Here is a 21,209-nt window from a genome sequence, read left to right on the forward strand (position 1 = left end):
CTCTCTACTTCTCTCTCCTTCTCCCTCCTTCTCTCCCTCCTTCTCTCTCCTCCCTCCTCTCTCCTTCTCTCTCCCTCCTTCTCTCTACTTCTCTCTCCTTCTCTCCGTTCCTCTCCTTCTCCCTCCTTCTCTCCTTCTCTCTCCTTCTCACTCACTCCTCTCTTCTTCTCTTTCCTTCTCTCTCCTCTCTACTTCTCTCTACTTCTCTCTCCTTCTCCCTCCTTCTCTCCCTCCTTCTCTCTCCTTCTCTCCCTCCTTCTCCCTCCTTCTCCCTCCTTCTCTCTCCTCCTCTCTGTCCTCCCTCCTCTTCTCTCTCCTTCTCACTCACTCCTCTCTTTCCTCCTTCTCTCTGCTCCTCTCTCTCCTCCTTCTCTCTCATCCCTCCTCCTCTCCCTCCTCATCTCCCTCCTCCTCTCTCCTCCCTCCTCCTCCTCCCTCCTCTCTCCTTCTCTCCCTCCTCCTCTCTCTACTCCCTCCTTCTCTCTCCTCCTCTCCCTCCTCCTCTCTCTACTACCTCCTTCTCTCTCCTCCTCTCCCTCCTCCCTCTTCCTCTCCCTCCTTCTCTCTCCTCCTCTCTCCTTCCTCCTCCTCTCCCTCCTTCTCTCTCCTCTTCTCTCTCCTCAATCTCTCTCCTTCTCTCTCCTCTTCTCTCTCCTCACTCCTCCATCTCTCTCCTTCTCTCTCCTTCTCTCCTCCTCTCTCCTCCTCTCCCTCCTTCTCTCTCCTCCTCTCCCTCCTTCTCTCTCCTCTTCTCTCTCCTCACTCCTCCATCTCTCTCCTTCTCTCTCCTCCTCTCTCCTCTCTCTCTCCTCTCTCCTCCTCTCTCCTCTCCCTCCTCCCTCCCTCTCTTCAGGAGTTGATGGGTGATCATGAGATCTGTTTCAGTGGGTTCCAGGGGGAGGATCTGTACTCCTCGACGGATCCTTTGTGGATCCTAGGGGACGTGTTCCTCTCTGATTACTATAGCATCTATGACCGGGGACAGGACAGGGTGGGCTTCGCTAAGGCCAGACACACACGCTATGCAACGTTGGAAGCAGAGATGGATAGATAGATGGGAGGTGGGAAGGGAGCGATGGAAGTAGGGAGTGATGGATGGATGGATGATAGAAGGAGGGATGAAGTGAGGAAGGAAGTGAGGAAGGAAGGAAGGAAGGAAGGAAGGAAGGAAGGAAGGAAGGAAGGAAGGAAGGAAGGAAGGAAGGAAGGAAGGAAGGAAGGAAGGATAGTGATAGAAGAGTGGATGAAGCGATGCATGGAATCACCATGCTGCACCTCCTGTCATCATCACGGAGACAGAAGTGCTTCATGGGAAGGCTGAAAGGCTGTCTGTCCAGCATTATCAGTGGCTGTCTGGCATCTTTTGAGAAAAATTCATGCATTTCCATTCTACTAAAGTTAATAAATAATTGTTTAAATGCAATCAGGTGTTTTTTGTTGCATCATTTTGTGAGTGAGTACAATGATTAACATTGAACGATGACTGAATAAATTATATTTTATTAAAAAACAAACATTTGATGTTTATTAGGGTGTCAATTATAATAATGCTGGGTACACCCTTAGAGATCCTGTTAAATGACTCATATTAGGGCACAGCAGGTTGATATGCACTGTAGGTCAGAAAAACATTAGGACTTCTCCGATTGTGACTTGTCCTTGTTCTCTTGGCTGTCATTGGTGTCCTTCTTGTCACTCTCATGACCATTGGACTCCAGAATGTCTGTCTCTGGGACTTGCAGTGCTTGGAACTGGGCAGGCTCAGCAGGAAAGGGGAGGGCTGTGGAAGTGTTTCGGCCTCTCCTCCTCCCTAGGCCTTGAGGACTAGGCAGGCTGTGCAGGGAGCTCTTTGACCCCTGTCTGGAGAACTGGAAGGACAGGTGACGTCTCTGTGGCTTACACCAGTCTTTGGGGACGTTCCAGCTCAACTTCTTGGGCCTCGGTTGGGTACAGCTGTTGCCCTGATTCGTGTTCAGGGCCGGAGCCTCCACAATGGGGGACAGATCTACTGGAGTCCCAGGCTTACTTGAGGCCTGCTCATGCCCTGTCTGTTGGGAGAAGGCCTCTATATGATTCAGGGGTTGTGGAGCCCCAGATAACGCCCCACACGTCCCTCCATCACCCCCATAACCACTATCCCCATGATCATCAGAAGAAGCAGGTGGACTTACCACCCACTGAGGCAGGTCTGTGAAGGACGGCGTACGGGGCTCAGTGTCCAGGGAAGAAAGAGTACTGCTAACCTCCCGTAGCGTATCCAGAGGATGGTTGGTCGAGAGGGGGTTATGTGAGTTAAAGAGGTTGGGTCTGGGGAACAGAGAGTGATCAGGTCCTGGGGAGGCCTGGTCGTCTGATCCAGGGTAGTCATGGGAGTCAGGTCTGAAGGGGAAGAAGGCCTCACTGCTGTGACGTTTGAAGGAGGGCCGAGGAGGGACGAGCTCTGGGGGATCCTGGACGCTGAGAAGCCTACGCACGTGCCCCAGGACTGACGTTTGACGACCATGACGGAAGTTGTGATTGCTGTTGTGGCTGTCCTGTCTGTGGATGTCCATTTTGTCTGCCTCTCCGAACTGAAAAATGCCCGATAGACTGAAAGATAGAGGATATTACAGTGAATACTTTAGACTAGATAGTATACAGGTTATGGATATTACAGTGAATACTTTAGTCTAGATAGTATACAGGTTATGGATATTAGTGAATAAGTTAGACTAGATAGTATACAGGTTATGGATATTACAGTGAATACTTTAGTCTAGATAGTATACAGATTATGGATATTACAGTGAATACATTAGCCTAGATAGTATACAGGTTATGGATATTACAGTGAATACTTTAGTCTAGATAGTATACAGGTTATGGATATTACAGTGAATATGTTAGACTAGATAGTATACAGTTTATGGATATTAGTGAATAGTAATGGTTTTGACTAGATAGTATACAGCTTATGGATATTAGTGAATACGTTAGACTAGATAGTATATAGCTTGTGGATATTTCAGTGAATACGTTAGACTAGATAGTATACAGTTTATGGATATTAGTGAATACGTTAGACTAGATAGTATACAGGTTATGGATATTAGTGAGTACGTTAGACTAGATAGTATACAGTTTATGGATATTAGTGAATAGTAAGGGTTTTGACTAGACAGTATACAGCTCGTCAGAATTTACCAGAATTGGCTCTTTGTAGCAGGTTAGGAGAATTAGGTTAGGAAAAAAATAAAATGTGTCAATTTGACACATAAGCTGTATCCTCTCTAGTCATGCCCTCTTGTCCATCTTCTCTCAGACAGATATCTAGCTGAGGAGAGATGGGAGTTTTTCCACATGTCCTTGCATACGTAGGACTTGAGTATAAATTTCTGTGTGTGTGTGTGTGTGTGTGTGTGTGTGTGTGTGTGTGTGTGTGTGTGCGTGCGTGCGTGCGCGTGCGTGCGTGCGTGCGTGCGTGTGCGTGCGTGTGTGTGCGTGTGCCGTGTTGTCATGTCCTCACTCCAACTCTCTGGTGGACCCGAGGAAGGAGGGTATGCAGTAGTCGGCAGCAGCCAGGGTGTAGGGAGGCAGAGCCTCAGAGTCGTTCCAGTAAATGTCTTTAGTCATCGGAGGGAAGTTCATGTGCATCTCATCCACCGCGATCAACGACACCTGAGACAACACAGGTATTGACTGAATGATCGATTGGCACAAATGACAGATCAATCAATAACATGGGCTTGGGAAAGACATGAAAACTAGTCTGGGTTCCTGTTATTACTGTAAGGCACTTTGCAACACATGTTTGGTTGGTTGATTGATTGATTGACTGATTGATTGATTGAAAGTAACCTGCAGATTTCTGTCGATACACCAGTTAGCCTCGAAGTCGTCATCATCCTCCCCAAATGGATTAATGAGTTGCTCAGCAACCTGAAGGAGAAGGACCTCTCACATCACTGCTCATTATCCCAGACAAATGTCTTGATACGGAAGTGATGTCAAACAACAGGCAGTCATGTGACATCAGGGATTACAACATTGGTTGACAAATTAAATCCCACAAGGCATAGATAATCTTACTGTCAACAGAATTTGGGTTCCATACTTCCCCTCCTGACAAATCCCCATTTTTATCCAATGAAATTGATTGTCAGACATGGTGCAGCAGCTGTACAGACATTGTGTACTAACACTGTACAATCTGCAACCACACACTCCCTCTCACAAGTCCTTCATATTAACATCACAACCCCAACATTGTTATCCACAGTACTGGGGTTTGATGTCCGGGATCTAATTTCCCTGGTTGTAACCAAAAGGCAAAAAGGTTTGTGGAGGACAGGACCTTGAGCCAGCTGGACTACAATAACAACTCTGTGTGTGTGTGTGTGTGTGTGTGTGTGTGTGTGTGTGTGTGTGTGTGTGTGTGTGTGTGTGTGTGAGTCAGTCAGTCATACCTTGAGCCAGCTGGTGTGTGTGTGTAAATCAGTCAGTCAGTCAGTCATACCTTGAGCCAGCCAGAGTAGAAGAAGAACTGTAGCATAGTGAAGATGGGAACGTAAAAGTCCTGGTCATGACCTGGGTAACCCTGAGCTGGGTCCAAGAACTGTCTACCAATAATACAGGCAAAGATGAAGGTGTAGACGGCCAGGGTTACTACCTGGAGAGAGGAGAGAGGGAGGGGGAGGAGGGGCGGGGGTAAGGGGGGGGGAGGAGAGATGGGGAGGGGGGAGAGAGAGAGAGAAAGGGGAGGGAGAGGAGAGAAAGAGGGAGGGAGAGAGAGAGAGAGAGGGGAGGGGAGGAGAGATGGGGAGGGGGAGAGAAGGGGGAGAGAGAAGGGGGAGGGGAGGAGAGAAAGGGGGAGGGAGAGGAGAGAAAGGGGGAGGGGGAGAGAGAAAGGGGGAGGGAGAGAGGAGAAAGGGGGAGAGAGGAGAAAGGAGAAAGGGGGAGGGAGAGAGGGGAGGAGGGGGAGAGGAGAGATGGGGAGAGAGATGGGGGAGGGAGAGAAGAGAGAGGGAAGGAGAGTTGGAGAGACAAATAGAGAGCATGGTTCCACAGGTTGTCTTTGTAGCTATTTACAAGTACACACAATGTAAATAAACACCATGTAAATAAACACAAAGTAAATAAACACCATGTCAATAAACACAATGTAAATAAACACAATGTCAATGAACAGGATTTGTTTGACATGTGACCATGTGAGTATTTTCATTGTTGGCTGAGACCCTCATGGCCAAGTCATTCCACTGACGTGATTTACTGTCTGAGATTACATAGCCTCTGAAAACTGATCCCAGTCACGTCCATGGTTTCATTTCATTCACAGAGCTGCTGCCTGAACAGCAACAAATCAGTCTACAAACGTCACATGAAACTTTACTTTAATACAGTTTTACAGGGACCTTTAGTCAACATTACTGTAAAAGCTCATTTTCAACAGATGTCCCTGAGCAGGAAACTGTCAACAGATGTCACTGACTCGCCAGAGGTCACACTGGCAATTTGTGCAGACCGCAGAGAGATAGAGGGCAGCTACCCAATTAGCCAATGGCTATAGAGAACATATCCTACCCTGGGGTCCTGCTGCCCCGTCCATTACTCTGTAATCATCATGTGGTGTTACAGGAAGCTGCTCTGGAGGTGCTCATCACAAAGGGACGTCATCTTCCCTGTCCACAGCTGGGTGGAATGAGGGGAAGAGAGGAGCACAGGGCTTAATGCCCACTAGGGGAGAGAGAGGAGCACAGGGCTTACTGCCCACTAGGGGAGAGAGAGGAGCACAGGGCTTACTGCCCACTAGGGGAGAGAGAGGAGCACAGGGCTTACTGCCCACTAGCGGAGAGAGAGGAGCACAGGGCTTACTGCCCACTAGGGGAGAGAGAGGAGCACAGGGCTTACTGCCCACTAGGGGAGAGAGAGGAGCACAGGGCTTACTGCCCACCAGGGGAGAGAGAGGAGCACAGGGCTTACTGCCCACTAGGGGAGAGAGAGGAGCACAGGGCTTACAGCCCACTAGGGGAGAGAGAGGAGCACAGGGCTTACTGCCCACTAGGGGAGAGAGAGGGGAAGTGAGGAGCACAGGGCTTACTGCCCACTAGGGGAGAGAGAGGGGAGAGAGGAGCACAGGGCTTACTGCCCACTAGGGGAGAGAGAGGAGCACAGGGCTTACTGCCCACTAGGGGGGAGAGAGGAGCACAGGGCTTACTGCCCACTAGGGGAGAGAGAGGAGCACAGGGCTTACTGCCCACTAGGGGAGAGAGAGGAGCACAGGGCTTACTGCCCACTAGGGAGAGAGAGGAGCACAGGGCTTACTGCCCACTAGGGAGAGAGAGGGGAAGAGAGGAGCACAGGGCTTACTGCCCACTAGGGGGAGAGAGAGGGAGAGAGGAGCACAGGGCTTACTGCCCACTAGGGAGAGAGAGGAGCACAGGGCTTACTGCCCACTAGGGGAGAGAGAGGGGAAGAGAGGAGTACAGGGCTTACTGCCCACTAGGGGAGAGAGAGGAGCACAGGGCTTACAGCCCACTAGGGGAGAGAGAGGAGCACAGGGCTTACTGCCCACTAGGGGAGAGAGAGGGGAAGTGAGGAGCACAGGGCTTACTGCCCACTAGGGGAGAGAGAGGGGAGAGAGGAGCACAGGGCTTACTGCCCACTAGGGGAGAGAGAGGAGCACAGGGCTTACTGCCCACTAGGGGGGAGAGAGGAGCACAGGGCTTACTGCCCACTAGGGGAGAGAGAGGAGCACAGGGCTTACTGCCCACTAGGGGAGAGAGAGGAGCACAGGGCTTACTGCCCACTAGGGGAGAGAGAGGAGCACAGGGCTTACTGCCCACTAGGGGAGAGAGAGGGGAAGAGAGGAGCACAGGGCTTACTGCCCACTAGGGGAGAGAGAGGGGAGAGAGGAGCACAGGGCTTACTGCCCACTAGGGGAGAGAGAGGAGCACAGGGCTTACTGCCCACTAGGGGAGAGAGAGGGGAAGAGAGGAGTACAGGGCTTACTGCCCACTAGGGGAGAGAGAGGAGCACAGGGCTTACTGCCCACTAGGGGAGAGAGAGGAGCACAGGGCTTACTGCCCACTATGGGAGAAAGAGGGGAAGAGAGGAGCACAGGGCTTACTGCCCACTAGGGGAGAGAGAGGGGAGAGAGGAGCACAGGGCTTACTGCCCACTAGGGGAGAGAGAGGGGAGAGAGGAGCACAGGGCTTACTGCCCACTAGGGGAGAGAGGAGCACAGGGCTTACTGCCCACTAGGGGAGAGAGAGGAGCACAGGGCTTACTGCCCACTAGGGGAGAGAGAGGGGAGAGAGGAGCACAGGGCTTACTGCCCACTAGGGGAGAGAGAGGGGAGAGAGGAGCACAGGGCTTACTGCCCACTAGGGGAGAGAGAGGGGAGAGAGGAGCACAGGGCTTACTGCCCACTAGGGGAGAGAGAGGGGAAGAGAGGAGCACAGGGCTTACTGCCCACTAGGGGAGAGAGAGGGGAGAGAGGAGCACAGGGCTTACTGCCCACTAGGGGAGAGAGAGGGGAAGAGAGGAGCACAGGGCTTACTGCCCATTAGGGGGGAGAGAGGAGCACAGGGCTTACTGCTCACTAGGGGAGAGAGAGGGGAGAGAGGAGCACAGGGCTTACTGCCCACTAGGGGAGAGAGGGAGGGAGAGAGGAGCACAGGGCTTACTGCCCACTAGGGGAGAGAGAGGGGAGACGGAGGAGAGAGGAGCACAGGGCTTACTGCCCACTAGGGGAGAGAGAGGGGAGATGGAGGGAGAGAGGAGCACAGGGCTTACTGCCCACTAGGGGGAGAGGGGAGAGGGAGAGAGGAGCACAGGGCTTACTGCCCACTGCCCACTAGGGAGAGAGACGGGGGAGAGAGGAGCACAGGGCTTACTGCCCACTAGGGAGAGAGAGGGGAAGACGGAGGAGAGAGGAGCACAGGGCTTACTGCCCACTAGGGGAGAGGGGGGATGGGGGGAGAGAGGAGAAGAAGGCTTAATGCCCACTAGGGGAGAGAGAGGGGAGATGAGAGGAGAAGAGGGCTTAATGCCCACTAGGGGAGAGAGAGGGGGGGATGGGGGAGAGAGGAGAAGAGGGCTTAATGCCCACTAGGGGAGAGAGGGGAGACGGGGGAGAGAGGAGAAGAGGGCTTAATGCCCACTAGGGGAGAGAGGGGAGATGGGGGGAGAGAGGAGAAGAGGGCTTAATGCCCACTAGGGGAGAGAGAGGGGGATGGGGGAGAGAGGAGAAGAGGGCTTATTGCCCACTAGGGGAGAGAGAGGGGAGACGGAGGGAGAGAGGAGAAGAGAGCTTAATGCCCACTAGGGGAGAGAGAGGGGAGACGAAGGGAGAGAGGAGAAGAGGGCTTAATGCCCACTAGGGGAGAGAGAGGGGGGATGGGGGGAGAGAGGAGCACAGGGCTTATTGCCCACTAGGGAGAGAGAGGGGAGACGGAGGGGAGAGAGGAGAAGAGGGCTTAATGCCCACTAGGGAGAGAGAGGGGATGGGGGAGAGGAGAAGAGGGCTTATTGCCCACTAGGGGAGAGAGAGGGGAGACGGAGGGAGAGAGGAGAAGAGGGCTTAATGCCCACTAGGGGAAAAAGAGGGGAGACGGAGGAGAGAGGAGCACAGGGCTTATTGCCACTAGGGGAGAGAGAGGGGAGATGGGAGGAGAGAGGAGCACAGGGCTTATTGCCCACTAGGGGAGAGAGAGGGGGATGGGGGGAGAGAGGAGAAGAGGGCTTATTGCCCACTAGGGGAGAGAGAGGGGAGACGGAGGGAGAGAGGAGAAGAGGGCTTAATGCCCACTAGGGGAGAGAGAGGGGAGACGGAGGAGAGAGGAGCACAGGGCTTATTGCCACTAGGGGAAAAAGAGGGGAGACGGAGGAGAGAGGAGCACAGGGCTTATTGCCACTAGGGGAGAGAGAGGGGAGATGGGGGGAGAGAGGAGAAGAGGGCTTATTGCCACTAGGGGAGAGAGAGGGAGACGGAGGGAGAGAGGAGCACAGGGCTTATTGCCCACTAGGGGAGAGAGAGGGGAGACGGGGGGAGAGAGGAGAAGAGGGCTTATTGCCCACTAGGGGAGAGAGAGGGGGATGGGGGAGAGAGGAGAAGAAGGCTTATTGCCCACTAGGGGAGAGAGAGGGGGATGGGGGAGAGAGGAGAAGAGGGCTTACTGCCCACTAGGGGAGAGAGAGGGGGATGGGGGAGAGAGGAGAAGAGGGCTTATTGCCCACTAGGGGAGAGAGAGGGGGATGGGGGAGAGAGGAGAAGAGGGCTTACTGCCCACTAGGGGGAGAGAGAGGGGGATGGGGGGAGAGAGGAGAAGAGGGCTTACTGCCCACTAGGGGAGAGAGAGGGGGATGGGGGAGAGAGGAGAAGAGGGCTTACTGCCCACTAGGGGGAGAGAGGGGGATGGGGGAGAGTGGAGAAGAGGGCTTATTGCCCACTAGGGGAGAGAGAGGGGGATGGGGGGAGAGAGGAGAAGAGGGCTTACTGCCCACTAGGGGAGAGAGAGGGGGGATGGGGGGAGAGAGGAGAAGAGAGCTTATTGCCCACTAGGGGAGAGAGAGGGGAGATGGGGGGAGAGGAGCACAGAGCTTACTGGGGAGAGAGGGAGAGGGATTGGAGAGGTTCACATCATCAAAGCTTGATGATGAGTTGGTTATGTGAATCAGCTGTGTAGTGTACCAGCACCCAGGGGCCCCAGGCCCATGTTTGGGAGACCTTGCCTCAGGCACACTGTCACAACCCACTGGGTTTGAATGAGGACACGGGAGGACAGTGTGAGTTATAGTACACATGGTGGTATGCACAGTGGCTATTAACAGAAGATTCCCTGGGTAAGTGTGTGTGTGTGTGTGTGCGTGCGTGTGTGTGTGCGTGTGTGTGCGTACATGCTATCCACACCTGTGTGTAGACGAGAGGAATCCCAACCCAGTCATAACCAAATAGAGTAGAGCACCAAGTCCTGAATGTGTTCATCTCCTAGAGAACCACAGAGAGAGAGAAAGAGAGAGAGAGAGAAGAGAGAGAGAGAGAGACAGAGAGAGAGACAGAGAGAGACAGGGAGAGAGAGAGAGACAGAGAGAGAGACAGAGAGAGAGAGACAGGGAGAGAGACAGAGAGAGAGAGACAGGGAGAGAGAGAGAGACAGGGAGAGAGGGAGAGAGAGAGAGAGAGACAGGGAGAGAGGGAGAGAGAGAGAGAGAGAGGGAGAGAGGGAAGAGACAGGGGAGAGAGAGAGAGAGGAGGGAGAGAGAGAGAGGAGAGAGAGAGAGAGAGAGAGAGAGAGAGAGACAGGAGAGAGAGAGAGAGAGACAGAGAGAGAGAGAGAGAGAGAGAGAGACAGGGAGAGAGGGAGAGAGAGAGAGAGAGAGAGAGAGAGAGACAGGGAGAGAGAGAGAGAGAGAGAGAGAGAGAGAGAGAGAGAGAGAGAGAGAGAGAGAGACAAAGAGAGAGAAAAGACAGAGCATGGGGTTGCACTGAGTTTGCCTTTGCTATATACAAACACACACAGCAACATGATCCAGACCCTGTTAGGATCAAGGTCGTATTAATAGAGGAGACTCAGAGTTTAGCAGAGTGTTGGTGAGGGTCAATGCAGTTCTATATCAATGCATCTCATAACTATTTCCACAAGTAAAGGAGCTGTAAAACTAACAATAGTCCCAGTCTTTAATGTTACTCCTCATAAAGACGTTACTATAGTGAAGGAGCTGTAAAACTAACAATAGTCCCAGTCTTTAATGTTACTCCTCATAAAGACGTTACTATAGTGAAGGAGCTGTAAAACTAACAATAGTCCCAGTCTTTAATGTTACTCCTCATAAAGACGTTACTATAGTGAAGGAGCTGTAAAACTAACAATAGTCCCAGTCTTTAATGTTACTCCTCATAAAGACGTTACTATAGTGAAGGAGCTGTAAAACTAACAATAGTCCCAGTCTTTAATGTTACTCCTCATAAAGACGTTACTATAGTGAAGGAGCTGTAAACTAACAATAGTCCCAGTCTTTAATGTTACTCCTCATAAAGACGTTACTATAGTGAAGGAGCTGTAAAACTAACAATAGTCCCAGTCTTTAATGTTACTCCTCATAAAGACCTACTATAGTGAAGGAGCTGTAAAACTAACAATAGTCCCAGTCTTTAATGTTACTCCTCATAAAGACGTTACTATAGTGAAGGAGCTGTACTTTAAGACTATTGAAGTCCCAGTAAACAGTATAAAGTTACTCCTCATAATACTCAGCATGCCTTGTGTTTAGCAGACAGTCTTGGACTAGTCATCTCTTCCATGACCTGTCCTCAAGGCATCCCGTACCCTGTTGGCTGTTTTTAGGATTGTATCGTTCCTTCCTGTCCTCAAGGCATCCCGTACCCTGTTGGCTGTTTTTAGGATTGTATCGTTCCTTCCTGTCCTCAAGGCATCCCGTACCCTGTTGACGTTTTTTAGGATTGTATCGTTCCTTCCTGTCTTCAAGGCATCCCGTACCCTGTTGGCTGTTTTTAGGATTGTATCGTTCCTTCCTGTCCTCAAGGCATCCCGTACCCTGTTGGCTGTTTTTAGGATTGTATCGTTCCTTCCTGTCCTCAAGGCATCCCGTATCCTGTTGGCTGTTTTTAGGATTGTATCGTTCCTTCCTGGATTCAAGGTATCCAGTAACCCTTCAGAGCCAAAATGGAGTCAATCTCCTCTGTTTAGAGCGGGATTAGACTCTGTGTTTCCTCTGTTTCCTGGTATATCTCTGCTTTGCTCCACTAACTGCCATACTCACGTTGAGGATGGTCTGCAGGTCCACGCTGTCCTTGATGCGCCCCTCCGTCCGAGCCCTGGACGCCATGTTAGAAAACCACACCACAGGGATCCAGTACTTCAGGTGGGGAGACTTGACAGCATCAAAGATCTTCCTCTCTTCTGGAGTCATGAAGCCTGCAGGGAGGAGGAGAAGGGGGAGGAGGAGAAGGAGGTGGGGAGGAGGAGGAGGAGGAGAAGGAGGGGGGGTGAAGAGGAGGAGGAGGAGGAGGAGGGTGAAGGGGAGGGGGAGGTGGGGGTGAAGAGGAGAAGGGGGAGGAGGAGGAGGGGGAGGAGGAGGAGTGAAGAGGAGGAGGGGAGGAGGAGGATGAGGGGGATGAAGAGGAGGGGAGGAAGTGGGTGAAGATGAGGAGGGGAGGAGGAGGAGGGGGAGGAGGGGGTGAAGAGGAGGAGGGGAGGAGGGAAGGAGGAGGAGGAGGAGGAGGGGGAGGAGGGGGTGAAGAGGAGGAGGGGAGGAGGAGAAGGAGGAGGAAGATGAGGGGGATGAAGAGGAGGGGGATGAGGTGGGTAAAGAGGAGGAGGGGAGGAGGGAGGGACGAGGGGGATGAAGAGGAGGGGGAGGAGGTGGGTGAAGAGGAGGGGGAGGAGGGGGTGAAGAGGAGAAGGGGAGGAGGAGGGGGAGGAAGAGGAGAAGGAAGAGGAAGAGGGGGAGGAAGATGAAGAGGAGGAGGAAGAGAAGGGGGAGAAGGGGGAAGAGAAGGAGGAGGGGAGAAGGAGGAGGAAGGGGGAGGAAGAGGGGGAGGAAGAGGAGAAGGAAGAGGAGGAGGAAGAGAAGGGGGAGAAGTGGGAAGAAGGTGGAGGATGAGGAGTGGAAGCAGGAGTAGGGGGAGGAGGAGGAAGAGGAGAAGGAGGAGAAGGGGGTAGGGGGAGGATGAGGCGTGGATACAGCAGTACTATGGGAATACTAGTGGTTAGAGGAAACGAGGCGTTTAGTAGGTCTAATTCAATCACTGAATCCTAATGACTTGGCTGATCCTGGGTAGCCCAAAGAAACTGAAGAAGGAAATGAAAAGATGGTTCTAGAAGATCCAGTTACAGATCCTTGTTTAACTCTCACATGTTATGCATCCTGTTTACCAATAAAACACTTATGGAAGCGTCTCCCGAGTGGCTCAGTGGTCTAAGGCTGTGCCACTAGAGATCCTGGTTCGAGACCAGGCTCAGTGGTCTAAGGCTGTGCCACTAGAGATCCTGGTTCGAGACCAGGCTCAGTGGTCTAAGGCTGTGCCACTAGAGATCCTGGTTCGAGACCAGGCTCAGTGGTCTAAGGCTGTGCCACTAGAGATCCTGGTTCGAGACCAGGCTCAGTGGTCTAAGGCTGTGCCACTAGAGATCCTGGTTCGAGACCAGGCTCAGTGGTCTAAGGCTGTGCCACTAGAGATCCTGGTTCGAGATCAGGCTCAGTGGTCTAAGGCTGTGCCACTAGAGATCCTGGTTCGAGATCAGGCTCAGTGGTCTAAGGCTGTGCCACTAGAGATCCTGGTTCGAGATCAGGCTCAGTGGTCTAAGGCTGTGCCACTAGAGATCCTGGTTCGAGACCAGGCTCAGTGGTCTAAGGCTGTGCCACTAGAGATCCTGGTTCGAGACCAGGCTCAGTGGTTTAAGGCTGTGCCACTAGAGATCCTGGTTCGAGACCAGGCTCAGTGGTTTAAGGCTGTGCCACTAGAGATCCTGGTTCAAGATCAGGCTCAGTGGTCTAAGGCTGTGCCACTAGAGATCCTGGTTCGAGATCAGGCTCAGTGGTCTAAGGCTGTGCCACTAGAGATCCTGGTTCGAGATCAGGCTCAGTGGTCTAAGGCTGTGCCACTCAGAGATCCTGGTTCGAGATCAGGCTCAGTGGTCTAAGGCTGTGCCACTAGAGATCCTGGTTCGAGACCAGGCTCAGTGGTCTAAGGCTGTGCCACTAGAGATCCTGGTTCGAGATCAGGCTCAGTGGTCTAAGGCTGTGCCACTAGAGATCCTGGTTCGAGACCAGGCTCAGTGGTCTAAGGCTGTGCCACTAGAGATCCTGGTTCGAGATCAGGCTCAGTGGTCTAAGGCTGTGCCACTAGAGATCCTGGTTCGAGACCAGGCTCAGTGGTCTAAGGCTGTGCCACTAGAGATCCTGGTTCGAGACCAGGCTCAGTGGTCTAAGGCTGTGCCACTAGAGATCCTGGTTCGAGATCAGGCTCAGTGGTCTAAGGCTGTGCCACTAGAGATCCTGGTTCGAGACCAGGCTCAGTGGTCTAAGGCTGTGCCACTAGAGATCCTGGTTCGAGATCAGGCTCAGTGGGAAGGCTGTGCCACTAGAGATCCTGGTTCGAGACCAGGCTCAGTGGTCTAAGGCTGTGCCACTAGAGATCCTGGTTCGAGACCAGGCTCAGTGGTCTAAGGCTGTGCCACTAGAGATCCTGGTTCGAGATCAGGCTCAGTGGTCTAAGGCTGTGCCACTAGAGATCCTGGTTCGAGACCAGGCTCAGTGGTCTAAGGCTGTGCCACTAGAGATCCTGGTCGAGACCAGGCTCAGTGGTCTAAGGCTGTGCCACTAGAGATCCTGGTTCGAGACCAGGCTCAGTGGTCTAAGGCTGTGCCACTAGAGATCCTGGTTCGAGATCAGGCTCAGTGGTCTAAGGCTGTGCCACTAGAGATCCTGGTTCGAGACCAGGCTCAGTGGTCTAAGGCTGTGCCACTAGAGATCCTGGTTCGAGACCAGGCTCAGTGGTGAAAAGGCTGTGCCACTAGAGATCCTGGTTCGAGACCAGGCTCAGTGGTCTAAGGCTGTGCCACTAGAGATCCTGGTTCGAGACCAGGCTCAGTGGTCTAAGGCTGTGCCACTAGAGATCCTGGTTCGAGACCAGGCTCAGTGGTCTAAGGCTGTGCCACTAGAGATCCTGGTTCGAGACCAGGCTCAGTGATCTAAGGCTGTGCCACTAGAGATCCTGGTTCGAGACCAGGCTCAGTGGTCGAGAAGGCTGTGCCACTAGAGATCCTGGTTCGAGACCAGGCTCAGTGGTCTAAGGCTGTGCCACTAGATATCCTGGTTCGAGACCAGGCTCAGTGGTCTAAGGCTGTGCCACTAGAGATCCTGGTTCGAGATCAGGCTCAGTGGTCTAAGGCTGTGCCACTAGAGATCCTGGTTAGAGACCAGGCTCAGTGGTCTAAGGCTGTGCCACTAGAGATCCTGGTTCGAGACCAGGCTCAGTGGTCTAAGGCTGTGCCACTAGAGATCCTGGTTCGAGACCAGGCTCAGTGGTCTAAGGCTGTGCCACTAGAGATCCTGGTTCGAGACCAGGCTCAGTGGTCTAAGGCTGTGCCACTAGAGATCCTGGTTCGAGACCAGGCTCAGTGGTCTAAGGCTGTGCCACTAGAGATCCTGGTTCGAGACCAGGCTCAGTGGTCTAAGGCTGTGCCACTAGAGATCCTGGTTCGAGACCAGGCTCAGTGGTCTAAGGCTGTGCCACTAGAGATCCTGGTTCGAGACCAGGCTCAGTGGTCTAAGGCTGTGCCACTAGAGATCCTGGTTCGAGATCAGGCTCAGTGGTCTAAGGCTGTGCCACTAGAGATCCTGGTTCGAGACCAGGCTCAGTGGTCTAAGGCTGTGCCACTAGAGATCCTGGTTCGAGACCAGGCTCAGTGGTCTAAGGCTGTGCCACTAGAGATCCTGGTTCGAGATCAGGCTCAGTGGTCTAAGGCTGTGCCACTAGAGATCCTGGTTCGAGACCAGGCTCAGTGGTCTAAGGCTGTGCCACTAGAGATCCTGGTTCGAGATCAGGCTCAGTGGTCTAAGGCTGTGCCACTAGAGATCCTGGTTCGAGATCAGGCTCTGTCGCAGCCGGCCGTGACCGGCTGGTGCACAATTGGCCCAGCGTTGTCCGGGTTAGTGGAGGGTTTGGCCCGCAGGGATGTTCTTGTCCCATCGTGCTCTAGCGACTCCTGTGGTGGTCCAGGCACATTGCACGCTGATACGGTCACCAGGTGTACGGTGTTTCCTCCAACACATTGGTGCGGCTGGCTTCCGGGTTAATTGAGAATTGTGTCAAGAAGCAGTGCGGCTTGGTTGGGTTGTGTTTCGGAGGACACACGGCTCTCGACCTTCGCCTCTCCCAAGTCCGTACGGGAGTTGCAGCGATGAGACAAGACTGTAACTACCAATTAGAAATTGGGGAGAAAAAGGGATACAAGTATTTTTTTTTACTGAAGGTTGAGTGAACTTTCTTGATCTGAACCTGACCTACTGAAGGTTGAGAGAACACTTGATCTGAACCAAACCTGTAAACCAAACCTGGTCGACCTTTGACCCCACCTATGTGTATTCTATTGGGGTCAGGTAAGGCCAAGCGCATGTCATTGAGGTACCTGCTTCCACTACTTGGTCCGTGACGTTATGTACAGAATCTATCTGTCAAAATGAGTTTTCTCCTGACCCTCCTGACCTCCTGACCCCATCTATTTGCATTCCGTTATCCCCTTGGGGTCGTACCTGCCTCCACCACATGCTCCATGGTGGGGAATCTCTTACAGACGGCGGTGCTGACAGAGCGGAAGATGAGCAGTGAGGTGAGGTTGACGTAGCGCATCAACGTGCGTCTGAGGAGGCGGCCCTGCTCGTCGTGGCCGTGAACACAGCTGGAGACCAGGAACATGAGGCGGTCCGGCCAAGGCAGATTCACAAACTGGTTCCACCAACGGTTGACCACAAGGGTTACGTAGAAACCTGCAGGGAGGAGGAGATATCAGCATCATCTACACCAGGGCTCTACATCCTCCGAAAGGTTTTAAACTCCAACCCTGTTCCTGGAGAGATACATTCCTGTAGGTTTTAACTACAACCCTGTTCCTGGAGAGATACATTCCTGTAGGTTTTAACTCCAACCCTGTTCCTGGAGAGACACCTTCCTGTAGGTTTTAACTCCAACCCTGTTCCTGTAGAGACACCCTCCTGTAGGTTTTAACTCCAACCTTGTTCCTGGAGAGATACCTTCCTGTCGGTTTAAACTCCAACCCTGTTCCTGGAGAGATACATTCCTGTAGGTTTTAACTCCAACCCTGTTCCTGTAGAGACACCCTCCTGTAGGTTTTAACTCCAACCTTGTTCCTGGAGAGATACCTTCCTGTCGGTTTAAACTCCAACCCTGTTCCCGGAGAGATATCTTCCTGTAACCCTTGTTCCTGGTTCCTGTCGGTTTTAACTCCAACCTTGTTCCTAGAGTGAAAACCTACCGGATGGTAGCTCTCCAGGAACAGGGTTGGAGTTAAAACCTACAGGAGGGTATCTCTCCAGGAACAGGGTTGGAGTTAAAACCTACAGGAGGGTATCTCTCCAGGAACAGGGTTGGAGTTAAAACCTACAGGAGGGTATCTCTCCAGGAACAGGGTTGGAGTTAAAACCTACCGGACGGTAGCTCTCCAGGAACAGGGTTGGAGTTAAAACCTACAGGAGGGTATCTCTCCAGGAACAGGGTTGGAGTTAAAACCTACCGGACGGTAGCTCTCCAGGAACAGGGTTGGAAATCCCTGATCTACAGTAAGTCTAAACAGTATTTTGTCAGGTATGACTACAGTAGCAACCAAGGATGAGGTTTGGGTTGAGAAGGGCTGCTTCCGAAATGACATTTAATTTCCTACATAGTGCAGTACTCTTCAGGCTACATTTGAGCCTCAAGCTCAAAACAGAAAATTGACCCCTAGATCATTGTCTAGGGCAACTTCATCCCAGTCCATGTCAATATTTTATTGACACAAACTGAGATACATAAATGTCATGAAAGCCACTTTGTGCCATTCACACAGAAGCACAACACTATTAAGCAACAATCTGATATGCCATGCAAAGCACTCCAGCACCCAAGCAAACCCAACAATATCCCTCTTTCCCTGCTTTGGTCCGACTCCTAATGATTTCCTTCCATTAACTCAATCACCAGTTCATTTCCCCATTGGAATCAGTGTCTGTCGGAGAGCTTCTGTTATTAAGTAAGGGTTGACAAATCACGATCATTAGTTTGTTGCCTGGCACTGTTGAGGATTAGTTGGGTTCATTTGGTTGGATAGTAGCAAGCAAGTCAGACAGTTAACGCAGTGTGTTTGTGTGTCTCGGTGTTTGTGCGTGCGTGCGTGCGTGTGTGTGTGGTGACGAGAAACTATTGCACTGTTGTCATTCTGTTTTTAGGTGGCTGATACACATTTGCCCGACGACTCAAACTGAATTCTTCCGCTGCTCTTATGTTCGCTACATTACCGCGGAGAAGACACTAACATATGTGGGCGTGGCGTAGCGTTTGGCTGGAGCGAAGTGTTTGGGTCGCCAGGCAAGCTACACATGGGGTTGCGGATGAGGTGCATTTCCCACTTAAATTGTAAAGCACTTTCAGCACATCTGGAAAGCACCTCTACAGTATTCAGGTAGAAACAGGCATTCTCATCTCAGCGCAGCGCTAGTAGCTCATAGAGTTAATAGGCTAATACTATAAACTACTCAGTGCGCATGCGCTGATATCAACCTGCACAAGTTGTACTGACTTACCAAGCACAAACGTGACTGGAATCTGTTCTGCATACTTGTTACAGTGAAGAGCCAACTTTTCAAAGAAACGCTTTTCAGGGTCTGAGAGAGCAAGTCTAGATTGATAGATGTGTTAATTAATTAAGTAACATTATAGGTTTGTTCACATGCAGTTATTGATATATCACAGCGATACAAATCAATTACGGACCCATCATGCAAAGTCAAATCAAAGGCTCATATTACATCTTCATTTGTAATCACAGTTATAAACACATTAAAATCAGATAATAGATACTGTTATATAATATACATACACAAATAACATAACAATTATATGATATTTCATATCACCGAGGACTTTTATTTGTGACAATGCTAATGTTTTTAAAGAAAAGCCCTTAATAGCTTAATATTATGCCTACCTGTAAACGAGGCTCACCAAGGTATATAACAGTACAAAGACTATAAACTCCCGATAAAGCAGTTTGTAGATGCTGCCTCTCCATCGCAGTAGAAGTCTATGGAAACCGAAGAACGTGGCGTTGGCGACTTTACTGGAGTAGGTCACCGTCATCTTCCTTCAATCACTGCAGAAAAACGACCTAGTCATCCAACTGGCACTTAGTTGACAGACGCTCCCTTGTCCTTACCGGTTGTGAATGTAGCTGACTTAAATGGATATCTAAAAAAAAATGTTCCGCAGTAAACTACTCTCTCAAGGCAAGCTGACATGGCACAATAATAACCAGTCAAAATAACCATTATTTCCATGTTACGTGGATAAGAAATAACGTTATTAAAAAAAAACATTAATAAAAGTATACATTTTTTCACACATACCTTTTGTACCAAATCTAAATCACATTGCTTGTTGTTGCTTTAGGTGTAATATAGTGTATTCCTGAACCGTGAGTCAAGATTGAGCAATCATCAGGTGACCGCCCTGGCCACATTTAGCTGGTTGTCTGTCTGTGTCTGTCTGTCAGTCCAGCTGCCAGTGCGCTCCTGGCAAAGGCTGTCTGGGCAAGATGCCCACCATGTCATGGCGGTGGAATACGATGCGCACAATGTCATGGCGGTGGAATAAGATGCCCACCATGTCATGGCGGTGGAATAAGATGCGCACTATGTCATGGCGGTGGAATAAGATGCGCACTATGTCATGGCGGTGGAATAAGATGCCCACCATGTCATGGCGGTGGAATACGATGCGCACAATGTCATGGCGGTGGAATAAGATGCGCACTAATGTCATGGCGGTGGAATACGATGCGCACAATGTCATGGCGGTGGAATAAGATGCGCACTATGTCATGGCGGTGGAATAAGATGCGCACTATGTCATGGCGGTGGAATAAGATGAGCACTAATGTCATGGCGGTGGAATACGATGCGCACAATGTCATGGCGGTGGAATAAGATGCGCACTATGTCATGGCGGTGGAATAAGATGCGCACTATGTCATGGCGGTGGAATAAGATGCGCACCATGTCATGGCGGTGGAATAAGATGCGCACAATGTCATGGCGGTGGAATAAGATGCTGCACTAGAGAATGTCATGGCAAGGTGGAATAAGATGCCTATACAGCATGTCATGGCGGTGGAATAAGATACCAGCTCCACATTTATGTCATGGCGGTTTGGAATACAGATGCATACCAGCACTACATTTATCCCTGCGTGCAAGTCTCTGGATACAACATGAGCAGCTAATGTCATGGCGTGCAAGTCTCTGGTTTTATACAAATACCGATCGCAAATCAAAGTCTTTTTTATAATGTCATCAGCTGATATCTCAAAGGTGTACAGAAACCCAGCCTAAAACCCCAAACAGCAAACAATGCAGGTGTCATGGCGGTAGAAAGGCCAAAACCTAGGAAGAAACCTGAGGAACCAGGCTATGGGGTGGCCAGTCCTCTTCTGGCTGTGCGGTGGAATACAGAACATGACCAAGATGTTCACCATGTCATAAATGACCAGCATGGTGGAATATAACAGAACAGTTAATGGAGCAGCAGCACAGTCAGGTGGACTGGGGACAGCAGGGACTCACATTTATCCCTGCGTGCAAGTCTCTGGTCCTTTTAATACAACATGCCTATACAGCATACCAGCTCTGGCTACATGTATCCCTGCAAGATGTTCAAAGTCTCTGGTTTTTATACAAAATAGCCAGCTGGCCTGGACATTTATCCCTGCATGCAAGTCTCTGGTCCTTTGAAATACAACATGCCAGGTACTGGGGACAGCATCACATGTCAGCTCCTGGGGCATGTCCTATCAGGTCCTGCGAGAGAGAAAGAAAGAGAGAAGCAAGTCTCTGGTTTTATACAGGAACATGCCTATAAGCATACCAGCTCCTACATAAACTATCCCTGGAGGCTGAGACAAGTCTCTGGTTTTATACAACATACCAGCTCCTACATTTATCCCTGCGTGCAAGTCTCTGGTTTTATACAACATACCAGCTCCTACATTTATCCCTGCGTGCAAGTCTCTGGTTTTATACAACATGCCAGCTCCTACATTTATCCCTGCCTGCAAGTCTCTGGTTTTATACAACATGCCTATACAACATACCAGCTCCTACATTTATCCCTGCGTGCAAGTCTCTGGTTTTATACAACATACCAGCTCCTACATTTATCCCTGCGTGCAAGTCTCTGGTTTTATACAACATGCCAGTTCCTACATTTATCTCTGCGTGCAAGTCTCTGGTTTTATACAACATACCAGCTCCTACATTTATCTCTGCGTGCAAGTCTCTGGTTTTTATACAACATGCCTATACAGCATACCAGCTCCTACATTTATCTCTGCGTGCAAGTCTCTGGTTTTATACAACATACCAGCTCCTACATTTATCCCTGCGTGCAAGTCTCTGGTTTTATACAACATGCCAGCTCCTACATTTATCTCTGC

At 51.0% G+C, this 21,209-nt stretch overlaps 2 protein-coding genes across 4 annotated transcripts in view; one reads left to right on the forward strand and one right to left on the reverse strand.

The window, feature by feature from the left end:
• The window catches only part of nots (nothepsin), a 17,372-nt gene extending 15,894 nt beyond the window's left edge, over nt 1-1,478 (forward strand). Inside the window, exon 9 of the mRNA XM_065021307.1 lies at nt 854-1,478. Coding sequence (XP_064877379.1) covers nt 854-1,054 — 201 coding nt within the window. The 3' untranslated portion in view covers nt 1,055-1,478. The remainder of the gene's footprint in view (nt 1-853) is intronic.
• A 2-nt stretch (nt 1,479-1,480) lies between these two features.
• LOC115118490 (bestrophin-3-like) lies at nt 1,481-19,267 on the reverse strand. 3 transcript variants are annotated; one of them, XM_065021304.1, is made up of 10 exons: nt 19,126-19,267; nt 18,708-18,872; nt 18,304-18,398; nt 16,261-16,494; nt 11,764-11,918; nt 9,893-9,970; nt 4,496-4,648; nt 3,838-3,918; nt 3,506-3,657; nt 1,481-2,589 (listed from the first exon to the last, which is right to left on the reverse strand). In XM_065021304.1, the coding sequence occupies exons 2-10, from the start codon at nt 18,857-18,859 to the stop codon at nt 1,632-1,634; spliced, it is 2,058 nt and encodes a 685-aa protein (XP_064877376.1). In that variant the 5' UTR covers nt 18,860-18,872; nt 19,126-19,267; the 3' UTR covers nt 1,481-1,631. The 3 variants fall into 3 exon arrangements, with proteins under 3 accessions (XP_064877376.1, XP_064877377.1, XP_064877378.1); XM_065021305.1 differs by lacking the exon at nt 9,893-9,970; XM_065021306.1 differs by lacking the exons at nt 18,304-18,398; nt 19,126-19,267 and having other exon boundaries at nt 18,708-18,796.
• Nucleotides 19,268-21,209: the final 1,942 nt, after the last annotated feature.

Source organism: Oncorhynchus nerka, linkage group LG8 (assembly GCF_034236695.1).
Source record: "Oncorhynchus nerka isolate Pitt River linkage group LG8, Oner_Uvic_2.0, whole genome shotgun sequence".
Taxonomy (NCBI): Eukaryota; Metazoa; Chordata; class Actinopteri; order Salmoniformes; family Salmonidae; genus Oncorhynchus; species Oncorhynchus nerka.